Raw genomic sequence first — 21,959 nt, 5'->3', positions numbered from 1 at the left:
GCTGTGTGAATCTGTGTCCAGTACACTCCCAGGCAATACATTCCAAATACCTAGACTTACTGTGTGGCTCTATCTCCATCACACTTACAGACAGTGTATTGTAGATTCTAACCACTTACTGTGTGAATCTGTCCCCACCACACTCACAGCGTATTCCAGATGTAAATACTCACTTTGTGAATCTGGCTCTGCCACATTCTGTGTATTCCAGACCCTAACCACTTAGTGTGTGAATCTGTCTCCACTACACTCTCAGGCAATGCATTCCAGTTACTTAACCACTCACTGCGGTGAACTTGTCTTCACCACACTCAGACTGTGCATCCTATATCCTAACTACTTACTGTGTGAATTTATTTCCACCACACTCTGAGACAGTGCATTCCAGATGCTAACCAGTCACTGAGTGCATCTGTCTGCACCATACCCTTGCACCGCCGAGTCTGAAGGAAAAATTTGATAGGTCTAGGCATCTAAAAACTGATGAAGTCCTTAAGGAGTACAGTGAAAGTAGGAAGGAATTTAAATGTGGAATTAAAAGGTCTAAATGGGGCCATGAAATGTCTTTAGCAAACAGGGTCAAGGAGAATCCCAAGACGTTTTATGCACATAATCGGAGCAAGATGGTTGCAGGTGAAAGAGTAGGCCCACTCAAGAACAATAGAGGGAATTTATGCATGTTCCCGCTGGGGACCATCTCAGCAATCACCTGTGTTGCCATTTAGCCTCTGATCTTTGGGTAAGCGTTCTCCAAAGTGGTCTTCACGACACACAACGCCGAGTTGCTGAGAAGATATTGATAGCCAAGTTCCACACACATGGGGATTGCCTCAACTGGGATCTTGGGCTCATGTCACACTATCTGTAACCCACACGACTTGCCTGGGCTTGCAAAATCTCGCTAACTGTCTTGTCTGGAGACAATATACATCTCTTTAACCTGTGCTTAATGCTCTCTCCACTCACATTGTCTGTACCTTTAAGACTTGATTACCTGTAAAGACTCGCATTCCAACCATTATTTTGTAAATTGAGTTTATGTCTTTACGTGCCCTGTATGTGAACAGAATTCCCACTTACCTGACGAAGGAGCAGTGCTCTGAAAACTAGTGGCTTTTGCTATCAAATAAACCTGTTGGACTTTAACCTGGTGCTGTGAGACTTCTTACTGTGTTTACTCCAGTCCAACACCGGCATCTCCACATCTTGGACATAGAAAACAGAGAGTAGTAGTGGAAGGTTGTTTTTCAGAATGGAGATCTGTCGCTTGTGGTATTCTGCAGGGATCAGTGCTGGGACCTGTTTCATAATATATATATAAATGATCTGGAGGAAAATGTGGGTGGTCTGATTAGTAAGTTAATAAATGACACGAAGATCGACAGAGTTGCTGATGGTGCCGAGGTTGTCATGTTTGCAGCATATAGTTTGGAGACTTGGCACAGAAATGGCAGATAATCGGACAAATATGAAGTGGAGGATCAAATTTATGTATGAATTATACTGTAAATGGCAGAACCCTTTGGAACATTTACAAAGGGGATCTGGGCATCCGGGTCCACAGTTCCCAGAAGTGGCAACACAGGTGGCCAACGCAGTTAAGAAAGCAAACGGCATGTTTGCCTTCATTAGCCGAGGCATTGAGTACGGGAGTTGGGAAATCATGTAGTAGCTATATAAAACTTTGGTTAGGTCCCATTTGGAGTATTGCACACAGTTTTGGTCACCAAACTATCAGAAGGATGTGGAAGCTTTGAAGAGTGCGCAAAGAAGGTCTAGTCTCGAGGGTGTTGACTATGAGGGAGAAGTTGAATAAATTCACTGGAAACACGGAGGCTGAGGGGAGACCTGATAGAGGTCTACAAAATTATGAGAGGCACAGAGAGGGTGGATAGTCAGAGGCTTTTTCCAAGGGTGGAAGTGTCAATTACAAAGAGGCACAGGTTCAAAGTGAGAGGGGAGAAGTTTAAGGGAGATGTGTGGGGAAAGTTTTTCACACAGAGTGACAGTGCCTGGAACGCACTACCAGAGACTGTGGTGGAAGCAGGTACATTAGCGACTTTTAAGAGACATCTGGATGGGTACACGAATAGGGAAGAAATAAAGGGAAACGATTTGAGTAATGGCAGGTTTTTTTTTAGTTAGGGCATCATGATTGGCAAACTTCGGGACCAAAGAGTCTGTTCCTTTGCTGTACTTCTCTCTGCTCACACTATGACAGTGCAACCCAAATCCTAACCACTCGCTGAGTGAATCTGTCTCCACCACACTCACAATACATCCCAGATCCTAACCACTTGCTGTGTGAATCTGTCTCCACCACACACTCAGACAATGCCTGGATTATGGGTTTAAGGCTCTATAATAGGGGTTTCAAATTGTGACTCTGAAACATCACAAATAAGTGTGCTTGTCAAAGAAAGTTTTACCTTAAAGAAGATCCAGTCACCAAAGGTTGGTTCGTTTATTGGATTCTTTCTTGCTGGTCACAACACAAACAGGGTTAAAATCAGTTACTGCTTGTGGTTTGTATAAGCAGGGCTGAATATATATTACAGTCAGAACTGGAGAAGATATTAGTTCATGTTTGCAGCTGGCTCCTGTGAAACAAAGAGTAATTTATGATCCTAATGTCTGCCAGATGCAGTCCCCTTCTGTCTAAAATAATTGGCATTGAAAGCAGAGGCGATCCGACACTGCAGTCCCAGATCGAGTATTTGAAACACACTAATGTATATATCCATAGCAATTACCTCAAACATTTGATGCGATTAATATGTTGGCAATCCTTTCTTTGAGTGTTTCTGTTGGCAAGACACGTGGCATAGTAATATGGATTGCTGCCTCACAGTCCAGGCACCTGGGTTCAATTCCAGCCTTGGGTGATTGTATGCAGTTTGAATTTTCTCCCAATGCATCTGTTTCCTCTGGATGCTTTGGTTTTCTCTCACAGTCCAAAGATGTGGGCCAGGATTCGCCCCAAAAAATTCTAAGTGCCGAATTTGCGTGAAAACATGAGTATATCATGCTTGTTTTCTCATTGGGAGTTCACAGAAGACTCTTCCACACTGTGCACTGCAGAGTGCACTAACGTAAATCCTGTTGAAACTCAGTGGGTGGGGCCTATTCCTGCTGGAGAGGCCAGCAGCATTGTACTGAGCGGGACCACTGCACACGCACCAATTTGTCAGCACCATAATTGGCGCATGCACAGTGGCCAGTCTGCTGGCTCCTGATTGCTGGCCAGCCCCACAATCCCCACACTGCCGGCTGTGCGACTGCCCCCAACCAATTGCTGGCCCTCCAAAAATTCCCGGGCCAGCCCTGACTCCTGTCGCTGTGGGTGGTAGGCCCGGAGACTTCAGTACCAAGCCTATCAATTATTCAAATTGTATTTGCATTGCTCCCTACATTATAATGCAGCTCTACGCCTATTTCTGGTGCAGAGCTGACAACGCTGGGAGATACGCTCGGGGCCAAACATCCAGTGCAGAGTCCACACCACTTAAATCTCCCAGTCACTGCACTGATTTTTTAGCACAGCAGAATGGGAGAATTGCTCCCATGCATGTTAGGTAGACTGGCCACACTAAATTGCTCTTTACAGTCAGAATATGTGCAAATTAAATGGGTTAGCCATGGTCAATGTGTGGGGTTACAGGGATAGTCATGATGTGGATACGCCGGCGTTGGACTCGGGTAAACACAGTAAAAAGTCTGACAACACCACGTTTAAGTCCAACCGATTTATTTGATAGTAAACTCACAAGCTTTCAAGGTTAAGCTCTTCTTCAGGTGAATGGAGAGTTCAGGTGAATGGAGAACTCTCCATTCACCTGAAGAAGAGCTTAACCTTGAAAGCTTGTGAGTTTACTATCAAATAAATTGGTTGGACTTAAACCTGGTGTTGTCAGACTTTTTACTGTGTTACAGGGATAGGGCAGGGGAGAGAGCCTGGGTAAGACACTCTGTCAGACAGGTGCAGGCTCAATGGACCTCATGGCCTCCTTCTGCACTATGGGATTCTGTAATGTGCTTTGCTTCACGATATTTTCAAAGGTACATGTCCAAGGTTAGATATCTCCCAGGCAGCAGAATTGAGGGCTGAAGCTGCAAAATGTGTTAGCATTTTGTATTGCAAAGTGCAAGTGCCAAAAGGACCCATTTTGTGCTGAGGGTTTGTGTGGATTTGTCTTTACTGTTTGTCATTTCTTCAAATGCTATATTGTTTACCTGGTGCCCAAGTGAAGGAAATCTCAAACCAGTTTGAAAAGATATTGCAGATGGAGGATGAGAGTCCAGTAAGGGTTAGGGTTTAGGATCCATGTTGGTATTAACAGAATAGGAAGTACCAGAAACTAAGCTAATTTAAAGGACAGGACCTCAAGGATTATAATCTGTTTTATTACTTGAGCCATGAGCAACATTTTACAGGGACAAGCAGATTATGGAGATGTGGGAAAGAAGATTTCCATTTCATGACACACTGACACCAGTATTGGGTCAGGATACTGTAGTGTTGTGATGGCCTTCATCTGAACCCTGACTGAGACCAGGGTCCTCGCAGAAAGGATTACTAGGGCAATCACAGGGATTTTAAATGAGTAAAGGGGAAGAAAACTTGAAAACAAATGAAAGTGATAGAGTAACAGTAGAAATAGGTACCACAGGTAAAAGAAAACCTAAAGAATGTAACATAGTTAAAAGTAGGAAAGAAAATACACTAAGTGCAGTTTCTCAAACATCAGAGCATACAGATTAGGGTATGTGGTGGCCTAGTAAGAGTTCTTTATACACACAGAATAAAGGAACAAATTGAATGAATTGCAGCTGCAATAAGGGGTATGACATGGTAGCCATTACTGAGACTTAACTGAAAGACAGTCAGGGCTGGGAAATAAATCTACCAGGTAAGGAGGAGGAAAAAGATTAGAGATTAGAGATTAATGATGACATTGCTTTAATGAAAAAAGAGGATTTAATGTAAACAGGCAGTACAGCCATCGAACAGTTTTGAGAGATGGGAAAGTTTTTAAAATTGTAATGTGAATTCTGTAAAGGCCCTCTTAGTAATACCAGCCTCTCCTCTCCTTCTGATAGCAGCTCCTGGTCGAGATATAGATCTTCCAGTGATTTGTGAAGTTGAACACTAGTCAGCAAAAAGTCCATTAATGAATTAGAAGCTATTTAATAATTTAAGCAATTCATACAAACATCAAGCAAATAAATAAATACATAGAAAATAATAAAAGCAAATTGCTGAGAATGCTGGAATCTGAAACAAACAGAAAATGCTGGAAAATCTCAACAGGTCTGACAGCATCTGTGTAGAGAACAGAACTGATTTTTCCAATCTGGATGAGCCTTCATCCAGACTCAACGTTAGCGCTGTTCTTTCTCCACGGATGCTGTGAGACCTGCTGAGATTTTCCAGCACTTTCTGAATAAATACAACTTTAAAAACAAGGATGTCAGCATCAAAGCAACACAGTAATCAACTCCAATGCCGCTCATGAAATTTCTTCTTCTTGTTCCTCTATGTCCCTTCTTGAGGTAAAGCTTAAGGCTCCTCTGATCATACTGAAGAATCTGCCACACTGTCCCACTTCTGTTTGATATAAATCCTATTTTGGCCTTTGTCCCGTATTCACTGATGATGGAAGTTTAGCTGAGTCACTCAAAACAGTATGTGTGGATAGCCATTGTGAGAAACCACCTGCAGCCTGCTGTCCATGTGATCACTGTCATGCCCAATGATCGCTTGCTCCAGAGAAGCTAAAGGACAGTTAGTTCTAGAAACCAGGGAATGAAAAAGAAGCTCCAGGAATATTGAAGTAAAAAGGATCAAAGAAAAACTGCCATTGGAACAAGATACTTTTCATGGAAGTTAAAGTCACACCTGAGAAGGAAAGAGCTGATGAGCTTGTTTATAGAAAAGCGACATATTTGAAGTATTCACAAGGTCTGGTGTCCTTATTTCCAGTTTTTGAAATAATATTCTGTTCTGGATAGACTACTCCTGTTGAAGTTTGATCATGATGCAACTCAAGACAAAGGAAGACTGAAAGGAGTGTTGGGAAAACTGGAGGTGGATTCTTGATTAAAACAGCTGAGAGGAAGCACTGGTTCAGAAGAAGATTTTAAAATGTGTCTTTTTGAGAGTGAAGTTCGGAACCACTCATGTGACAACTATCTGGGTGAATTTGAGGAGAAATCCACAGAAGATCGATTGAGTAACATCTGCCACAGATTTCAGAGTATGGTGTTGTCTGACCACAATTAACCTGTTGGGTTACAGAGACTGTGGGCAGAATTCTCCAAAAGAAATTCCAAGCGTTGAATTCACAGGAAAACTGGAGTACTTCATGCTTGTTTTTTTCCAGTGGGAGTTCACACAAGAATGTCTCACACTCTGTACACTGCAGTGACTACCAGCATGAATCTCATTAGATTCCAGGGGGCTGGACCCAGGGAGGCTGAAATCAGTGGCCTCTACGCATGTGCAGCGGCCCTGAACTCTCAGCCTCCCATTTGCTGGCCAGCACGATCGCTAGCCAGCCCCATGACCCCACAATGCTGCCCCTCTGACCACCCCCTCCACAGCCCGATCACAGACCCCTGACCATTCCCCCTCCCCCCCCACCCAACCTGGACTGTCCCGATCTCCAGCCCCCTCCCCCTCCACCCCTTGCAGTGCAGACACCCTGTAGGCAGACCGTGCCCCCTACCCCACCAACCTCCCCCCCTCGGATCACTGGCCTCCCTTCTGCCTTCAAGGCTGTGAAATGCCCAATCAGAACATGAAGTGCTGTTCCCCTAGTTTACGTTGGGCTTCACTAGACGATTACAAAAGGCCAAGGACTGACAGGAGATCAGGGTAGTGCCTGTAAGTGACGAGTGACAGGAAGGTCTGGGCCCTTGGTCCTTGACTTCAGCAACACCCCCAACCCTACCTTCAGGGGAACTGCCACATTCCGCAGGTAGTCCTTTAATAATCTATACCTCTGTTCTGCTATTCACACATGCTGATCAATTAATGGACACTTTCAGCACCTTTCTCAGCCCTCATCATCACATTTGCTTGACCAATTACAGCCCTCCCCCACAGTCACAGCATAAATCTCATCTGCTTTGCTCTCAGCAGCTAGACTCGAAACGTTACCATAATATGAGTTTCACATTAAGTCTGAAAATGATTCATTTTGAAAACGAGTGTTTTAAATCTGAGCAAAGGAAATTATGAAGGTATGGAGGGTGAGTTGTCTATGGTGGATTGGGGCACAGTGGTTAGCACTGCTGCCTCACACTGCCAGGGACCCAGGTTCAATTCCAGCCTCAGGTCACTATCTGTGCGGAGTTTGCATGTTCTCCCCGTGTCTGCGTGGGTTTCCTCCGGGTGCTTTGGTTTCCTCTCACAGTCCAAAGATGCGGAGGTTACGGGGATAGGCTCTGGGTGGGATTGTTGTCAGCACAGGATTGAAGAGTCAAATGGTCTCCTAAAGGGATTCTACGAATCTAATAAAATGAGTACATTAAAAGATTTGTAGTAGACAGGCATTGGCTAATATTTATAGTACATGGTTTAAATAAAAATATATTCCTTTTATACACAAAAAATCAGCAAAGATAAATCATCCATGCTAATAACAGAAATTGATGACTGCATTTGATCAAAGGAAGTGATTTATACAGTGCCAGTGAAAGTGGCAAATCTGAGGATTGAGAGCAATTCAGGATCTAACAAAGGAGGATGAAAATCTGTTAAAGGGAAATGAGAATTAGAATGTAAGATAGTGAGAAAACTTTGTTAGGTGTGTGAAAAGGAAAAGATTAACAAGGACATAGGTGGGTTCATTACAGGCACAACAGGAGAATTTGCAACAGAGAATAGGGAAACGGCAGAGTAACTAAACAATTACTTTGTACCCGTCTTCATGGAGGAAGATATGGAAAATGTCCTAGAAATACGAAAGAACTAAGAGACTTGTGAAAAGAGGAACTGCTATTCAATCATGGCTGATATGATTCTCATCCCCATTCCCTTCCTTCTCCCCATAACTCCTGGTCCCCTTATTCTCTGTTTGTTTTGATGTTCCCCTTTCTCTCTGGTGTTTATTTTGCTGTCTCCCTCTGGTGTGATCGCTTTGATGTGTGTCTCTCTCTCTCCGGTTCGTTTTAGACAATAAGGTATAGGGTTAGAATTAGGTCACTCGGCTCATTGGATCTGCTCTGCTATTCAGTCATGGCTGATATGATTCTCATCCCCATTCCCTTTCTTCTCCCCATAACCTTTTATCTCCTTAGTCTCTCTCTAGCTTGTTTATTTTGATGTCTCTCTCTCGGACATGTTCGTTTTGCTGTCTCACTCTCTCTGTGACTTGTTTGTTTTGATGTCTCTCTCTCTCTCTTACCTTTTTATTTTGATGTCTCTCTTTCTGGCCTATTTGCTTTGATCTCTCTTTCTTGGACCTGTTCGTTTTGCTGTCTCACTCTTTCTTTGACCTGTTTGTTTTGATGTCTCTCTCTCTGGCCTGTTTTGATGTCTCTCGCTCTCTTTCTCCGGCCTGTTTGTTTTGATCTCTCTCTCTCCCTGACCTGTTTGTTTTGATGTCTGTCTCTCTGGCCTGTTTGTTTTGATGTCTGTCTCTCTGGCCTGTTTGTTTTGATGTCTGTCTCTCTGGCCTGTTTGTTTTGATGTCTGTCTCTCTGGCCTGTTTGTTTTGATGTCTGTCTCTCTGGCCTGTTTGTTTTGATGTCTGTCTCTCTGGCCTGTTTGTTTTGATGTCTGTCTCTCTGGCCTGTTTGTTTTGATGTCTGTCTCTCTGGCCTGTTTGTTTTGATGTCTGTCTCTCTGGCCTGTTTGTTTTGATGTCTCTCTCTCTATGACCTGTTTGTTTTGATGTCTCTCTCTCTATGACCTGTTTGTTTTGATGTCTCTCTCTCTATGACCTGTTTGTTTTGATGTTTCCCTCTCTCTCCGGCCCATTTGTTTTGATGTCTCTCTCTCTCTCTGACCTGTTTGTTTTGACATCTCTCTCTCCCTCTGGCCTGTTCGTTTTGCTGTCTCACTCTTTCTCTGGCCTGTTTGTTTTGATCTCTCTCTCTGACCTGCTTGTTTTGATGTCTCTCTCTCCCCCTCTGGCCTGTTTGTTTTGACGTCTCTCTCTCTGGCCTGTTTATTTTGACATCGCTCTCTCCCTCGGACCTGTTTGTTTTGATGTCTCTCTCTCTCTGGCGCATTTGTTTTGATTTCTCCTCTGGCCTGTTTATTTTGATATCTCTCTCTCTATCTCTGGCTTGTTTTGATTCTCTCTCTCTCTCTGGCTTGTTTTCTCTCCCTGTGACCTGTTTGATGTGTGTGTCTCTCCCTGTGACCTGTTTGATGTGTGTGTGTCTCTCTCTGTGACCTGTTTGTTTTGATGTCTCTCAGTCCAGCTCATACAACTGCAGCCACTCACCCAGATTCTGCGTCGCCCGCGAGCTCCTCACCCAATGAGAAATTGACCGCTTTTGCTTGAATCCCACCATTCAGAGCGCTTGTTATTGCCAACTTCGGGCGAGCCAATCAGCGCGCGCAGACCCATCCGGCGCCAGCCAATCAGGGGCTTGGCGCGGCGAGAGCGCGCATGCGCAGACCGGCGGGACGCTCCGGAATACAAGATGGAGGCGGCGGCCGAGCACTGAAGCGGAGGCGGGAGCGGGGGGAACACAGGGCGCTGCCGCTCCTCACACATCATACGGCAGGTACAGCGGACGAGCACACCACCATCACGCGTGGCGCGATGAGCGCGGCATTAGACACTTCACCAGCGGCCCGTTACATTGCGCCCGGCCGCGTCCGAGCGGAGGAAGCGGTGCTGGCGGCGGCGCTGCGTTTGGCTGGAGCAGGCATCCGCCGCCATCTTGGGGCTTGTTGTTGTGAGCCAGTCCGAGGGAACCAGTGGCCTACACTCACTCTTGATTGTTTCAACTCCTGATCTGTCTGCTCAAACACCATCCTGTCACTGCCAAGGCATCGAGTGAGCAGCGGCCCTGAGCCCTGGTCTCCCCTTCCTGCTGCTCTCCTTCTCCCGCCCTCGGTCAGAGCTCCGACTGCGGATCTGGGCGGGCGGCATGATAGGAGCATGCGCAGTGTAGAGTCGGCAACACAGCGGCTCCATTGACAACAGCGGGGAAAGGGAGGGAGAGACCGAAGGGAGGGATAGAGGAGACATTGGGGGAGGGGCAGAGGGAATATGTCTGGGGGTAAGACTGGGGGGAGGGACAGGGAGAATGTGGGGGGTAAGACGGGGGGGAGGGACAGGGAGAATGTGGGGGGTAAGACTAGAGAGAGGGAGATTGTGGCGAAGATACTGAGGGAGGGACAGAGAAAGAAACTAGGGAGGAGGTGGTGTGGGTGGATGGGGAGAGGGGGGGCGTGATTTTTGGGGAGGGAAACATAGGGGTATTGAGAGGAACCGATTGATGGGCAGTCTGTACAACCAATAGGTGGAGTGTAGTTCATAGCATATTCAATTCTCCTGGGACCAGTCCAAAGTAATTGTTAGCTTCTAAGGGTTTATGTTTGTTTCTGAGCCTGGGAACTTTTCAGATGTGTTTCTTATGATGAGATTTTTCCCAAGGATCAAGTTAGATCCAACTTCATTTAACCTCCATGAAATCTGGTCTCTACAATCTAAGTGTGAACTGCCAGCTATGTTGCTGTGTGGTAACCTACTGTATCTTGCTGCCTAAAAGTACTCGCCTGCTTCATCCTGTGGACTAACTGCTAGAGTTCCTAGGATATCTTTGCATAGAGATAGGTTTGAGAGTTTCAATGTAAATCACCTGGGCCTTGAATCTAGGTAGAAATCTTGTTTTGACTCTCCCTAATTTATTTGCAATTATCCAAGTAATTATTTATATGGATTATCATTTTTAAAAGCTTTCATGTTACTGAAGTTAAACAATCTAGCCTGTAGTTACTTGCATTTTGGACAAGGATGTAATTTTTCCAGTATCATTGGAGAACTGGAAGATTGCAGCAGTAACTCTGCAGTTTCCATCTTTTCTGTCAGCATCTGGTGTGTATTCTATTTCTACTTATCAATCTTAAGTATAACTAATCCTTTGCCACAGTTTGATCATTTTCAGCCATCTAGTCTTAACTCGCTCCTTTTTCTCTATGGTTTGTGTAGTATCCTTTTCCTTGGTAAACATAGATCCAAAGTACCTCAGATGGTAGGTACATGGGATGCCTGTTTGGTATGCAATGAGACTGAGATTCCAAGTTGTTAGTGGTACTGTTTTGCTGAGCTGATTTTGCTGTTTGATTTGGTCTGATGTGCCGATGGGTTGTACACATTCATATTTAGTGTTCTGTCTCGATTTCATAGTGTTTCCGTGGACATGTCTCTCAGTATGCCACATAGAATCAGAATTTATATCCAATCTTAATTTGGAATGCAGCATGAGGTGAGTGGCAAACCTGGGATGATTTCTAACTTGGATGTCCAATTCCCAGCAGATCTTGGTGAGAATCAGTACCTGGCAACTGGAAATCAAGATCTATAACCAGAATCCAGTGACTAGTTTTTGAAGCCTGAGCCTATGTTTGGTTGTTGATTATATGAAAGTTTTTTATTACTGTATGTCATATGAAGTGAATTTATATTGATTAATGCAACATATTTGAAAAGAACCCAAACAGTATGTGTTTGGCCAGTGATATTAGAGGCTGAGCTATAATTAAACCAGTTCTGTTGCCTTTCTGCCTTTAGAAGTTATGCTCACTAGCGTTAACTGAGAATGATTCTTGCTTTTCTCATGGCAAGAGATGCTATTATGAGAAAATGCAGGGCCATTTTCAATGTTTCAGCATCTCAGTAAATTGTTCTGTGGTTCAAACTAGAAAAGTGGCCAAGAAATCTTGGACCGTACCATGTGACCAGGCAGGAATAACCCCACTTACCAGGTTAAGTCTTTACTTCTGTCATCGGAAAGGAGCAGTTTATTTAAAATATCCTTCCCTAATATTCATACTAGGCTTCACACCAGAAATGAAATTCTGTGTCAGCTTTGTTGTCCCCAGGTCACAAGACCGTTGCTTCTAGTCCCATTCCAGGACAGAAGTTAAGGCTCCAGTGTAGTAATGACTGAGGATGTCTATTAGATGAGGTGTTAAACTGAGGCCCTATCTGACTGCATGGGGGGGACATCAAAGATCCCAAGGCACTATTCTGCAGAAGAGCGCAGGAGTTCATCCTGTTATTCTCACCATATTCATCATTCAACATAAGAAAAAAAACATGATCATGATCACTGCTGTTTATGGGGGCTGGAGCAAGTAAGCTGTTGCATTTCATATATGGCTACTCTTAAACAGGCTTAATATTTTTCACAGTTTGAATGCAAGTTTTTTTCAGTATGAGCAGTATATTTAGTATTTCCCACCCAGATGCAGGGTATCATTGTGTGAAGAATGATATTTACATTAGCTATCCAACTGTTGATGTTCTGATTTAAGTTTCATTTCTTCAGGGCTTGAAACTCTTCAATGCAAGATTTTTTTGGATCATGGGATTTGTTGTCATTGTCTACGCAATATCCAGTGTTATGTTTTCAGGTCCGGAAAATGTTTCACCAACACACGACCGAGAACAATGAAAATTGCAGCCCAGGAACAGGCCCTTCGGCCCCACCAGCCATGCTGCCTGACTTAACTAAAACCCACTGCACTTCTGGGACCATATCCCTCTATTCCCATCTCATTTATGTACTTGTCAAGACGCCCCTTAAAAGTCACAGCATCCGCTTCCATTACCTCCCTGGCAATGAGTTCCAGGCACCCACCACTCTAAAGAAAAATATCTGCCTCACACATCTCTTTTAAGACTTGCACCTTAAACCTATGCCCCCTAGTAATTGGCTGTTCCACCCTGGGAAAAAGCTTCTGACTGGGCACTCTGTCCGTGCCTCTCATAATCTTGTAGACTTCTATCACGTCTCCCCTCAACCTCCGTCGCTGCAGTGAGAACAAATCAAATTTCTCCAACCTCTCCTCATAGCTAATGACCTCCATACCAGGCACCATCCTGGTAAATCTTTTCTGTACCCTTTCCAAAGCCTTCACGTCCTTCTGGTAGCGTGGCGATCAGAATTGAACACCATGCTCCAAGTGTGGCCTCACTAAGGTTCTATAAAGCTCCCGAAAGACTTGACTTACCAATTCTTAAACTCAGTTACCTGTCTGATGAAGGCAAGCATGCCGTATGCCTTCTTGACTACCTTCTCCACCTGCATTGCCACTTTCAATGACCTGTGCCAACACACCCTTTGCATATCAATACTCCTAAGGGTTCTGCCATTTACTGTATATTTCTTATCTGTATTAGACCTTCCAAAATGCATGACCTCACATTTGTCTGGATTAAACTCCACCTGCCATGTCTCTGCCCACGTCTCCAACAGATCTACATTTTGCTCTATCCTCTGATGTTCCTCATCGCTATCCGCAAATCCACCAACCTTTGCATCATCTGCAAACTTAATGATCAATCCAGTTTCATTTTCCTCCAAATCATTTGTATGTATATTACAAACAGCACCGATCCCTGAGGAATGCCACTTGTCACAACCCTCCATTCAGAAACGCACCCTTCTACTGCTACTCTCTCACTTTGACCGAGCCAGTTTTGTATCCATCTTGCCAGCTCACCTCTGATCCCATGTAACATCACCTTCTGCACCAGTCTGCCATGAGGGACCTTGTCAAAGGCCTTACTGAAGTCCATGCAGACAACATCCACTGCCCTATTCTCATCAATCATCTTCATCACTTCCTCGGAAAACTCGATCAAGCTCGTGAGACACAACATTTCCTTCACAAAACCGTGTTGCCTCTCACTAATACATCTGCTTATTTCCAAGTGGGAATAAATCCTGTCTTGAAGAATCCTAGAACATAGAAAAACTACAACACAAACAAGCCCTTTGGCCCACAAGTTGCGCCGATGATATCCATACATAAGAACATAAGAAATAGGAGCAGGAGTAGGCCAACTAGCCCTTTGAGCCTGCCCTGCCGTTCAATAAGATCATGGCTGACCTGTTGTGGCTCAGTTCCACATTCCCGCCCTCTCCCCATAACCCTTAATCCCCTCTCTTATCAAAAACCCATCAACCCGCATCTTAAAAATATTTAGCGAGGTAGCCTCCGCCACTTCAACGGGCAGAGAATTCCAGAGATTCACCACCCTCTGAGTGAAGAAGTTCCTCCTCAACTCCGTTCTAAACCGCCCCCCCGCCCCCCCCATCTTGAGGCTGTGCCCCCTAGTCCTACTATCCTTTCTGAGTGGGAAGAGTCTCTCCACCTCTATCCTATCCATCCCATTCATCATCTTATACGTCTCAATGAGATCTCCCCTCATTCTTCTAAACCTACTAGGCTTACCTGTAACCCTCAATTCTACTAAGTTGCATGTACTCATCCAGAATTCTCTTGAAAGACCCAATCGAATTTGCTTCCACCACCACCGATGGCAGCCGATTCCACTCACCCACCACCCTGATATCTCCTCTGTACATACTCCCCAGCACCTTAAACCTGTGTCCTTTCGTAGCAACCATCTCAGCCCTTGGAAAAAGCCTCTGAGAATCCACCCGATCTATATCTCTCACATCTTATACACTTCTATCAGGTCACCTCCCATCCTTCGTCTCTCCAAGGAGAAAAGAACAAAGAACAACACAGCATGGGAAACAGGCCCTTTGGCCCAACGAGCCTGTGCCACCATTTCAACATTGAGTCCCCTCTCCACCCATGACCCTTGTCTATGCTTATGGCACTCCACATTGAAAAACAGACAGAGGGGAAACTAATTTAGGGACAATTTGTTACACCAATCAGTCTAAGAGCACGTCTTTGGGGTGTGGGAGGAAACCGGAGCACGGGGAGAATGCGCAAACTCCCACAGACACTGGCCCAAATCTGTGTATCTGCACAGCAAACAGTGATGGTCACTGAGCTGTAGTGTTGTCCAGCAGTCACTGAGCTGTCATGTTGCCCAGCAAAGACAAAATCCCTCAACCTATCCTCATAAGGCATGCCACTCAAACCAGGCAACATCCTTGTAAATCTCCTCTGCACCTTTTCAATAGCTTCCACATCCTTCCTGTAATGAGGCAACCAGAACTGAGCGCAGTACTCCAAGAGAGGTCTGACTAGGGTCTTATAAAGCTGCAACGTTATCTCCCGACTCCTAAACTCCTTCCCTCGATTGATGAAGGCCAGTACCCCTTCTTAACCACATCCTCTACCTGTGAGGCCATTTAGAATCCTATGGACCTGGACCCCAAGGCCCTTCTGATCTTCTACACTGGTAAGAGTCTTACCCTTGATATTATACTCCTTCATTCCATTTGACCTGCCAAAATGGACCACTACACATTTATCCAGGTTGAAGTCCATCTGCCACTTCTCCGCCCAGCCTTGCACCCTATGTCACACTGCAACCTCTGACATCCCTCCAAACTACCTACAGCACCACCAACCTTCATGTGGTCAGCAAACTTACCAACCCATCCCTCCACTTCCTCATCCAGGTCATTTATGAAAATTACAGACATCAAGAGTCCCAGAACAGATCCCTGGGGCACTCACTGGTGACCGACCTCCATGCAGAAAAAGACCTATCTACAACCACTCTCTGCCTTCTGCGGGTAAGCCAGTTCTGGATCCAGAAGGCAACAGCCCCTTGGATCCCATGCTCCTTCACTTTCTCAATAAGTCTTGCATGGGGGTCCTTATTGAATGCCTTACTGAAGTCCATATAAATCACGTCTACTGCTCTTCCTTCGTCAATGTATTTAGACACGTTTTCCTCTCCAATAATTTCTCTACCACTGATGTAAGGCTCACCAGCTTGTAATTACCTGAATTATTCTTGCTACCCTTCTTAAACAAAAGAACAACATTGCCTCTTCTCTAATCCTCTGGGACCTCCCCTGTAGCCCGTGAGGACACAAAGATTTCTCTCAAGGCCCCAGCAATTTCCCCTCTTCCCTCTCTGTATTCTGGGGTATACCCCATCAGGCCCTGGAGACTTGTCTACCTTGATGTTTCTCAAGAACCCCAATACCACTTCCATTTTGATCACAACATGACTCAAACTATCTACACATTCTTTCCCAGACTCGTCATCAACCAAGTCCTTCTCTGACACAAAGTACTCATTTAATACCTTGCCCATTTCATCTGGCTCCACAGATAGATTCCCCCCCTTGTCTTTGAGTGGGCCAGCCCACTTGAGTAGTGGACCTACTCGAATATTACAAGCTGTTTGCTTGAGGCACTAAGTCTCCTGATTAATAAATAATCTGCCTCACACTCCACCCAGTGTCTGCTGCCCTTTGCTGTTTCTTCGTATCATCGAAACAATGCCACATGTTCTTTATTTCGCTACTTCTCCCTTACTCATGTACTGACCCCATCCCTTATCAGCACAACTCCCACCAGCTTTTCCTCCTTGTCTGCCCTTCTGATATTTAAATGTCACTAGAAAATAATTTTCTCAAATATTTACCTGAAGTGCAACAGGATATTTCTGAGAAATGTGTAAGAGTGCTGATTTTTAACAATCGAGTGAACCAGGGACAGTAGAGGTGAAAAATGGGGCCGTGAAGAGTTGAAAATTGAGGTTCCAATTTTGTGTTTCAATCACAATTCTAAATAGGGAACAAAAGTTGCATGGGGAGCTGCAAGGGTCTTTTGAGGGAAAGATATCAGAGTTTGAAAATGGATCACCACATACTGTTAACTGAAAGTTTCATAGCAGATAAGTGGTGTCCATCAGTGATAGAATTGATGCACCTGTGACTTGAGCAGCTGGTGCTACTAGTTTAGCATCTAGTTCTAAAAAGAGTTCTCCTTTTATTTAAAATAACTGGTTTCCTTTGATAGTTAATTTTGACAGAAAAATAAAGTTGTAGAAGTGAAGATTTGTAGATTAGCATTCAAGTGCAAGGATGGAGCATGGGACACACTAAGGACTGAATGGTTTTGGGGTTAAACACATGTTTCAAAAGCGGCATGCCAGTTTTATTTATCGCAGTCTGTGTCATGGCTTCCATAGTATTTAAAGGAAAAATATTGTAATGAACTGAAAAGTATAATATTCCATTTTGCTCATTACTCCAGCGTTAAAACTAGATAGAATTATTAGTTTGTGGATGGTATAAATTGGCTGTAGATCAGGCGTTAGATAGAAACAGGAATGGCTCATTTAAACTTAAGTCTGTTCTGCCCTTCAATTAGATCATGACTACTTCTCTACCTCTACACCACTTTCCCATGTTATCCCTTGATTTAGAAATCTAGATACTCAATAACTGCATTTCCACAACTTTTGAGATAGAGAATTCCAAAGATTCACTCATCTGAGTGAAGAAATTCTCTACCTCAGATTAAAATGACCATCCCTTTTAATCTGATATTGTCCCCTGCTTCTCGACCTGGGAAAACACACTTTCTGCATTTAACCTATCGCGTCCTTAAGAATTTTTCAGTGAGATCACCTCTTATTCTTCAAAACTCTAGAGGATACAGATCCAGTCACCTCGATTGTTCCTCATTAAGTAATTCATCCTCCCAAGGATTATTCTGATGAACCTCCTGAAGACATAATCCCTGCATATCCAATGAGAAAGTCTGAAGCCCCATTTTCTCAGCTAAATGAAATCCAAAATTGAGTTTGACTCTTTTTGTGAGCGTCAGTTGAGGAAATCGCTATCAATATCTCAGCACTATTATTTGCACATTTATGCTGACATATTTGTTCACTATTTGTGTTCCTTGCTTTTGTTGGACTTCAAGGAGACATGGATAACACTTTCAAAAGGGGTTACCTGGATGACTTGCTTGTTGCAGGGTAGGATGAGTTGGAATTTTGAAGACTTTTTCTGAAGTAAAATGTTACAAGTAAAAATGTGTTCTGTGGTTGGAATTTGTTTTGGTAATGCTGAACCTGATCCATTTCCCAAGTTAGTTGAAGCTGTTTACTGGCTCTTTTTCAGCTTGGAAAACTGTAACTAATGGAGTGTCACAGGGATCAGTGTAATCTATACTAATGGCCTAGATGAAAGGATTTTCAAGCTGGTTTCAATCTTTATAAAAAGATAGGTAGTAAAGCAAGTTGTGAGAAAAGTTATAAATGGCATGAATGATTGGGTAAATATTTGGCAGTTGGAATATAATGTGAAATTCATTTTGGCAGGAAGAATAGAAAAGCAAGATATTTAAATGGAGAGAGAGAATGCTGCAGCTGTACAGGGCATTGAGACCACATCTAGAGCACTACATAAGAACATCAGAAATAGGAGCAGGAGTAGGCCATCTAGCCCTTCGAGCCTGCCCTGCCATTCAATAAGATCATGGCTGATGTGAAATGGATCAGTTCCACTTTCCCTCTTTCTCCCCATAACCCTTAATTCCCCTGTCTGTCAAAAACCTATCTTCCCGTGACTTAAATATATTTAGCGAGGTAGCCTCCACCACTTCAACAGGCAGAGAATTCCAGAGATTCACCACCCTTTGAGTGAAGAAGTTCCTCCCTAACTCCGTTCTAAACTGGACCTTTCTGAGCGGGAAGAATTTCTCTACCTCTACCCTATCCATCCCTTTCATTACCTTATACGTCTCTATAAGATCCCCCCTCATCCCTCTAAACTCCGAGTACAGACCCAGTCTATTCATTCTCTCTTCATAGTCCAACCCTCTCATCTCCGGTATCAGCCTACTGAACCTCCTCTGCACTCCCTCCAAGGCCAAAATATCCTTGCGCAAGTGCGGCGACCAAAACTGCATGCAGTACTCCAGCTGCAGCCTCACCAGTGCCCTGTACAGTTGCAGCAAGACCTCCCAGCTTTTATATTCTGTCCCCCTCCCTATAAAGGCCAGCATCCCATTCGCCTTCTTGATCACCTGCTGCACCTGCAGACTGGGTTTTTGCGACTCATGCACAAGGACCCCCAGGTCCCTCTGCACTGTAGCATGCTATGGACAAGTTTGGTCTCCTTATTTAAGGATAGATGTCCTTGCGATAGAAGCAGTTCAGAGCAGGCTCACTAGGTGATTCCTGGGATGAAAGGATTTGAGGTTGCCTTCTGGGGTAAGATTGAGCCTGTCCTTGAGTTGAGAAGAACGAGGTATCTAAGGAAACATAAGATTGTGAGGGAAAGTGGGTGCCCTCTCATGGGGTAATCTAGAACAAGGGGCCAGAGTTTCTAAATAAGGAATCTTCCATTTAAAATGGGAACGAGGACTTGAAGTTGCTAGTGATCCATGCTCCTATGTGTCCGGTGCTTTTAGTGGAGGCTATGGGTTTGAAAGATGCTGTTGAAGTAACGTTAGTGAGCTGCTATAGTGCATCATGTAGTATGTACTGCTGATACCATCTACTAGTTGTGGAGCGGATGGATGTTTAACATGATGGATGGGGTGATGAGCAGAGCTCTAACAACAATATTTGATCAACCAGCAAGTGGAGAATATTTCATGACACTCCTGACTTGTTCCACATAGATGGAGAGATTTTGGGGAGCCAGGAAGTAAGCTACTTGCCACAGAATTCTCAGCTGCTTACCTGTAAGGATCATAAGAAATAGAAACAGGAGCAGGCTATTCAGCCTTTTCAGCTTGCTCTGCTATCCACTAGGATCATGGCTGATCCAAAAGACCTTGTGTCCATTTTCCTGCCCTTTCCTGTAACCCCTGATGCTCTTTCTAATCAAATTTATCACAGCCTTAAATATAAGATGACTTCGCTCCGACAGTGCTCTGTTGCAAGGAGTTCCAAAGAGTCAAACCCCTCTGAGAGAAAAAATTCCTCCTCATCTCAATCTTAAATTGGTGCCGTTATATTCTAGGGCCCTTTGGTCCTCAACTCTCATGAAGGGAAACATCATCTCACCATTTACCTTGTCAAGCCCCATTAGAATTCTATATGTTTCAATGAGCTTACCTCTCAATCTTCTAAATTCTAATGAGCAGAGCCTCAACCTGTTTAACCTTTGCTCATCAGACTGTCCCTCCAGTTGAGGAAATCTCCATCAATATCTCAGCATTATTACTGAGGATGTATCTGGGGAACATCTGAGTGAACCTTCTCTGAACTGCCTCCAATGAAATTATGTATTTCCTTAAATAAGGGAACTAAAACTGCTCTCAGTACTCCAGATGTGGTCTTTCCAGTACCTTGCACAGTTGCAGCAAGACTCCCCTACTCTTGTATTCCAATCCCCTTGAGTTAAGGGCCAACATTCCATTGGGCTTCTTGATTACCTGCTACACCTGTGTGCTAGCTTTGTTTCGTGTATAAGTACTACCAAGTTCTTCTGTGTTGCAGCTTTCTGCAATTTTTCTCCATGTAAATAATAGAACATAGAACAATACAGCGCAGAACAGGCCCTTTGGCCCACGATGTTGCGCCGACCAGTTAAAAAACAATGACCCTCTAACCTAAACCAAACCCTTTCCATCCATAAACCTATCCACGGATCTCTTAAACGCCCCCAAACTAGGCGCATTTACAACTGCAGCAGGCAGGGCATTCCAATCCCTCACCACCCTCTGGGTAAAGAACCTGCCCCTGACATCCGTCCTATAACTACCACCCCTTAATTTAAAGCTATGCCCTCTCGTGCTAGCTTTCTCCATCCAAGGAAAAAGGCTATCACTGTCCACCCTATCCAAACCTCTAATCATCTTATATGTTTCAATAAGGTCCCCTCTTAGCTGCCTTCTTTCTAACGAAAACAACCTCAAATCCCTCAGTCTCTCCTCATAGGACCTCCCCTCCATACCAGGCAACATCCTGGTAAACCTCCTCTGCACCCTCTCCAAAGCCTCCACATCCTTCCTATAATGTGGGGACCAGAACTGCACACAATACTCCAAGTGCGGCTGCACCAGAGTTTTGTACAGTTGCAACATGACGCTGCGGCTCCTAAATTCAATCCCCCTACCAATAAACGCCAAGACACCGTATGCCTTCCTAACAACCCTATCTACTTGATTCCCAACTTTCAGGGATCTATGTACACATACACCTAGATCCCTCTGTTCATCCACACTATTCAGAGTCCTACCGTTAGCCCTATACTCTACACATCCATTATTCCTGCCAAAGTGAATTACCTCACACTTTTCCACATTAAACTCCATCCTCCACCTCTCGGCCCAGCTCTGCAACTTGTCCAATGGTATTCTTTTGTTTCTCTTCCAAAATAAACATATCATACTCTATTTGCCCACTTAACCTATCAGTATCTCTTTGTAAACTGTTCGTGTTCCTCTTGCAACTTGCCCTTCCATTTTATTTTTGTGATGTCTGCAAATTTGTATATTTGCTTCCTTCCTCCAAATCACTTAATATATATTGTAAATAGTTGCGGTCCCAGCACTGATCCCTGTGTCATAGCAGTACAGTGCAAAAAAGGGCCTTTCGACCCATTGCTTCTGCACCGACAATAACTACCACTAAAGTCATGCTAATACTATTTTCCAGCACTTATCCCATATCCTTGAATGTTATGGCATTTCACCTATTCTTTTAATACTTTTTAAAGGTTGTAAGATTTCCAGCCTCCATTACCTTCCTGGGCAATGCATTCCAGATAACCATCACCTTGAGTGAAATTAAAACTTGTGATTAAGCCCACAACCAAAGGGAACAGCTATTTCCTACTCTCCCTGCCCAAACCCTCGTAACTTTATGCATCTCAATCGTCCACACTCAGCCTTCTCTGCTTTAAAGAAAACAATTCAAATCTATCCAGTCTTACCCTATAGTTGAAATGCTCCATCCCAGACAACATCCTTGTGAATTTCCTCTGTACCCCATCTAGTGCAATCAAATCCTTCCTACAGTGAGATGACCAGAACTGCAAACAGTACTCCAGTTGTTACCTGACCAATGTTTGGT

General features: G+C 44.2%; 2 protein-coding genes across 4 annotated transcripts in view; one reads left to right on the top strand and one right to left on the bottom strand.

Annotated features, from left to right (window-relative positions):
* pltp (phospholipid transfer protein) overlaps positions 1 to 9,574 on the bottom strand; it is a 114,167-nt gene extending 104,593 nt beyond the window's left edge. The window contains exon 1 of the mRNA XM_080205111.1: positions 9,459 to 9,574. The gene's annotated coding sequence lies outside the window, so the exon portion shown is untranslated. The remainder of the gene's footprint in view (positions 1 to 9,458) is intronic.
* A 51-nt stretch (positions 9,575 to 9,625) lies between these two features.
* Positions 9,626 to 21,959, top strand: part of pcif1 (phosphorylated CTD interacting factor 1) — a 159,995-nt gene continuing 147,661 nt past the window's right edge. For all 3 annotated transcript variants that reach the window (XR_013888786.1, XM_080205106.1, XM_080205107.1), the window contains exon 1: positions 9,626 to 9,744. Coding sequence is in view for 2 of the 3 variants with exons in the window: in XM_080205106.1 (XP_080061232.1) it covers positions 9,627 to 9,744 (118 nt within the window). In the remaining variant the exon portion in view is untranslated. The remainder of the gene's footprint in view (positions 9,745 to 21,959) is intronic.

Source organism: Carcharhinus amblyrhynchos, chromosome 16, assembly GCF_965287045.1.
Source record: "Carcharhinus amblyrhynchos chromosome 16, sCarAmb.v2.hapA, whole genome shotgun sequence".
Classification (NCBI taxonomy): domain Eukaryota; kingdom Metazoa; phylum Chordata; class Chondrichthyes; order Carcharhiniformes; family Carcharhinidae; genus Carcharhinus; species Carcharhinus amblyrhynchos.
Note: the sequence above shows the minus strand (reverse complement) of the source record. Positions and strands in the feature narration are given on the sequence as shown.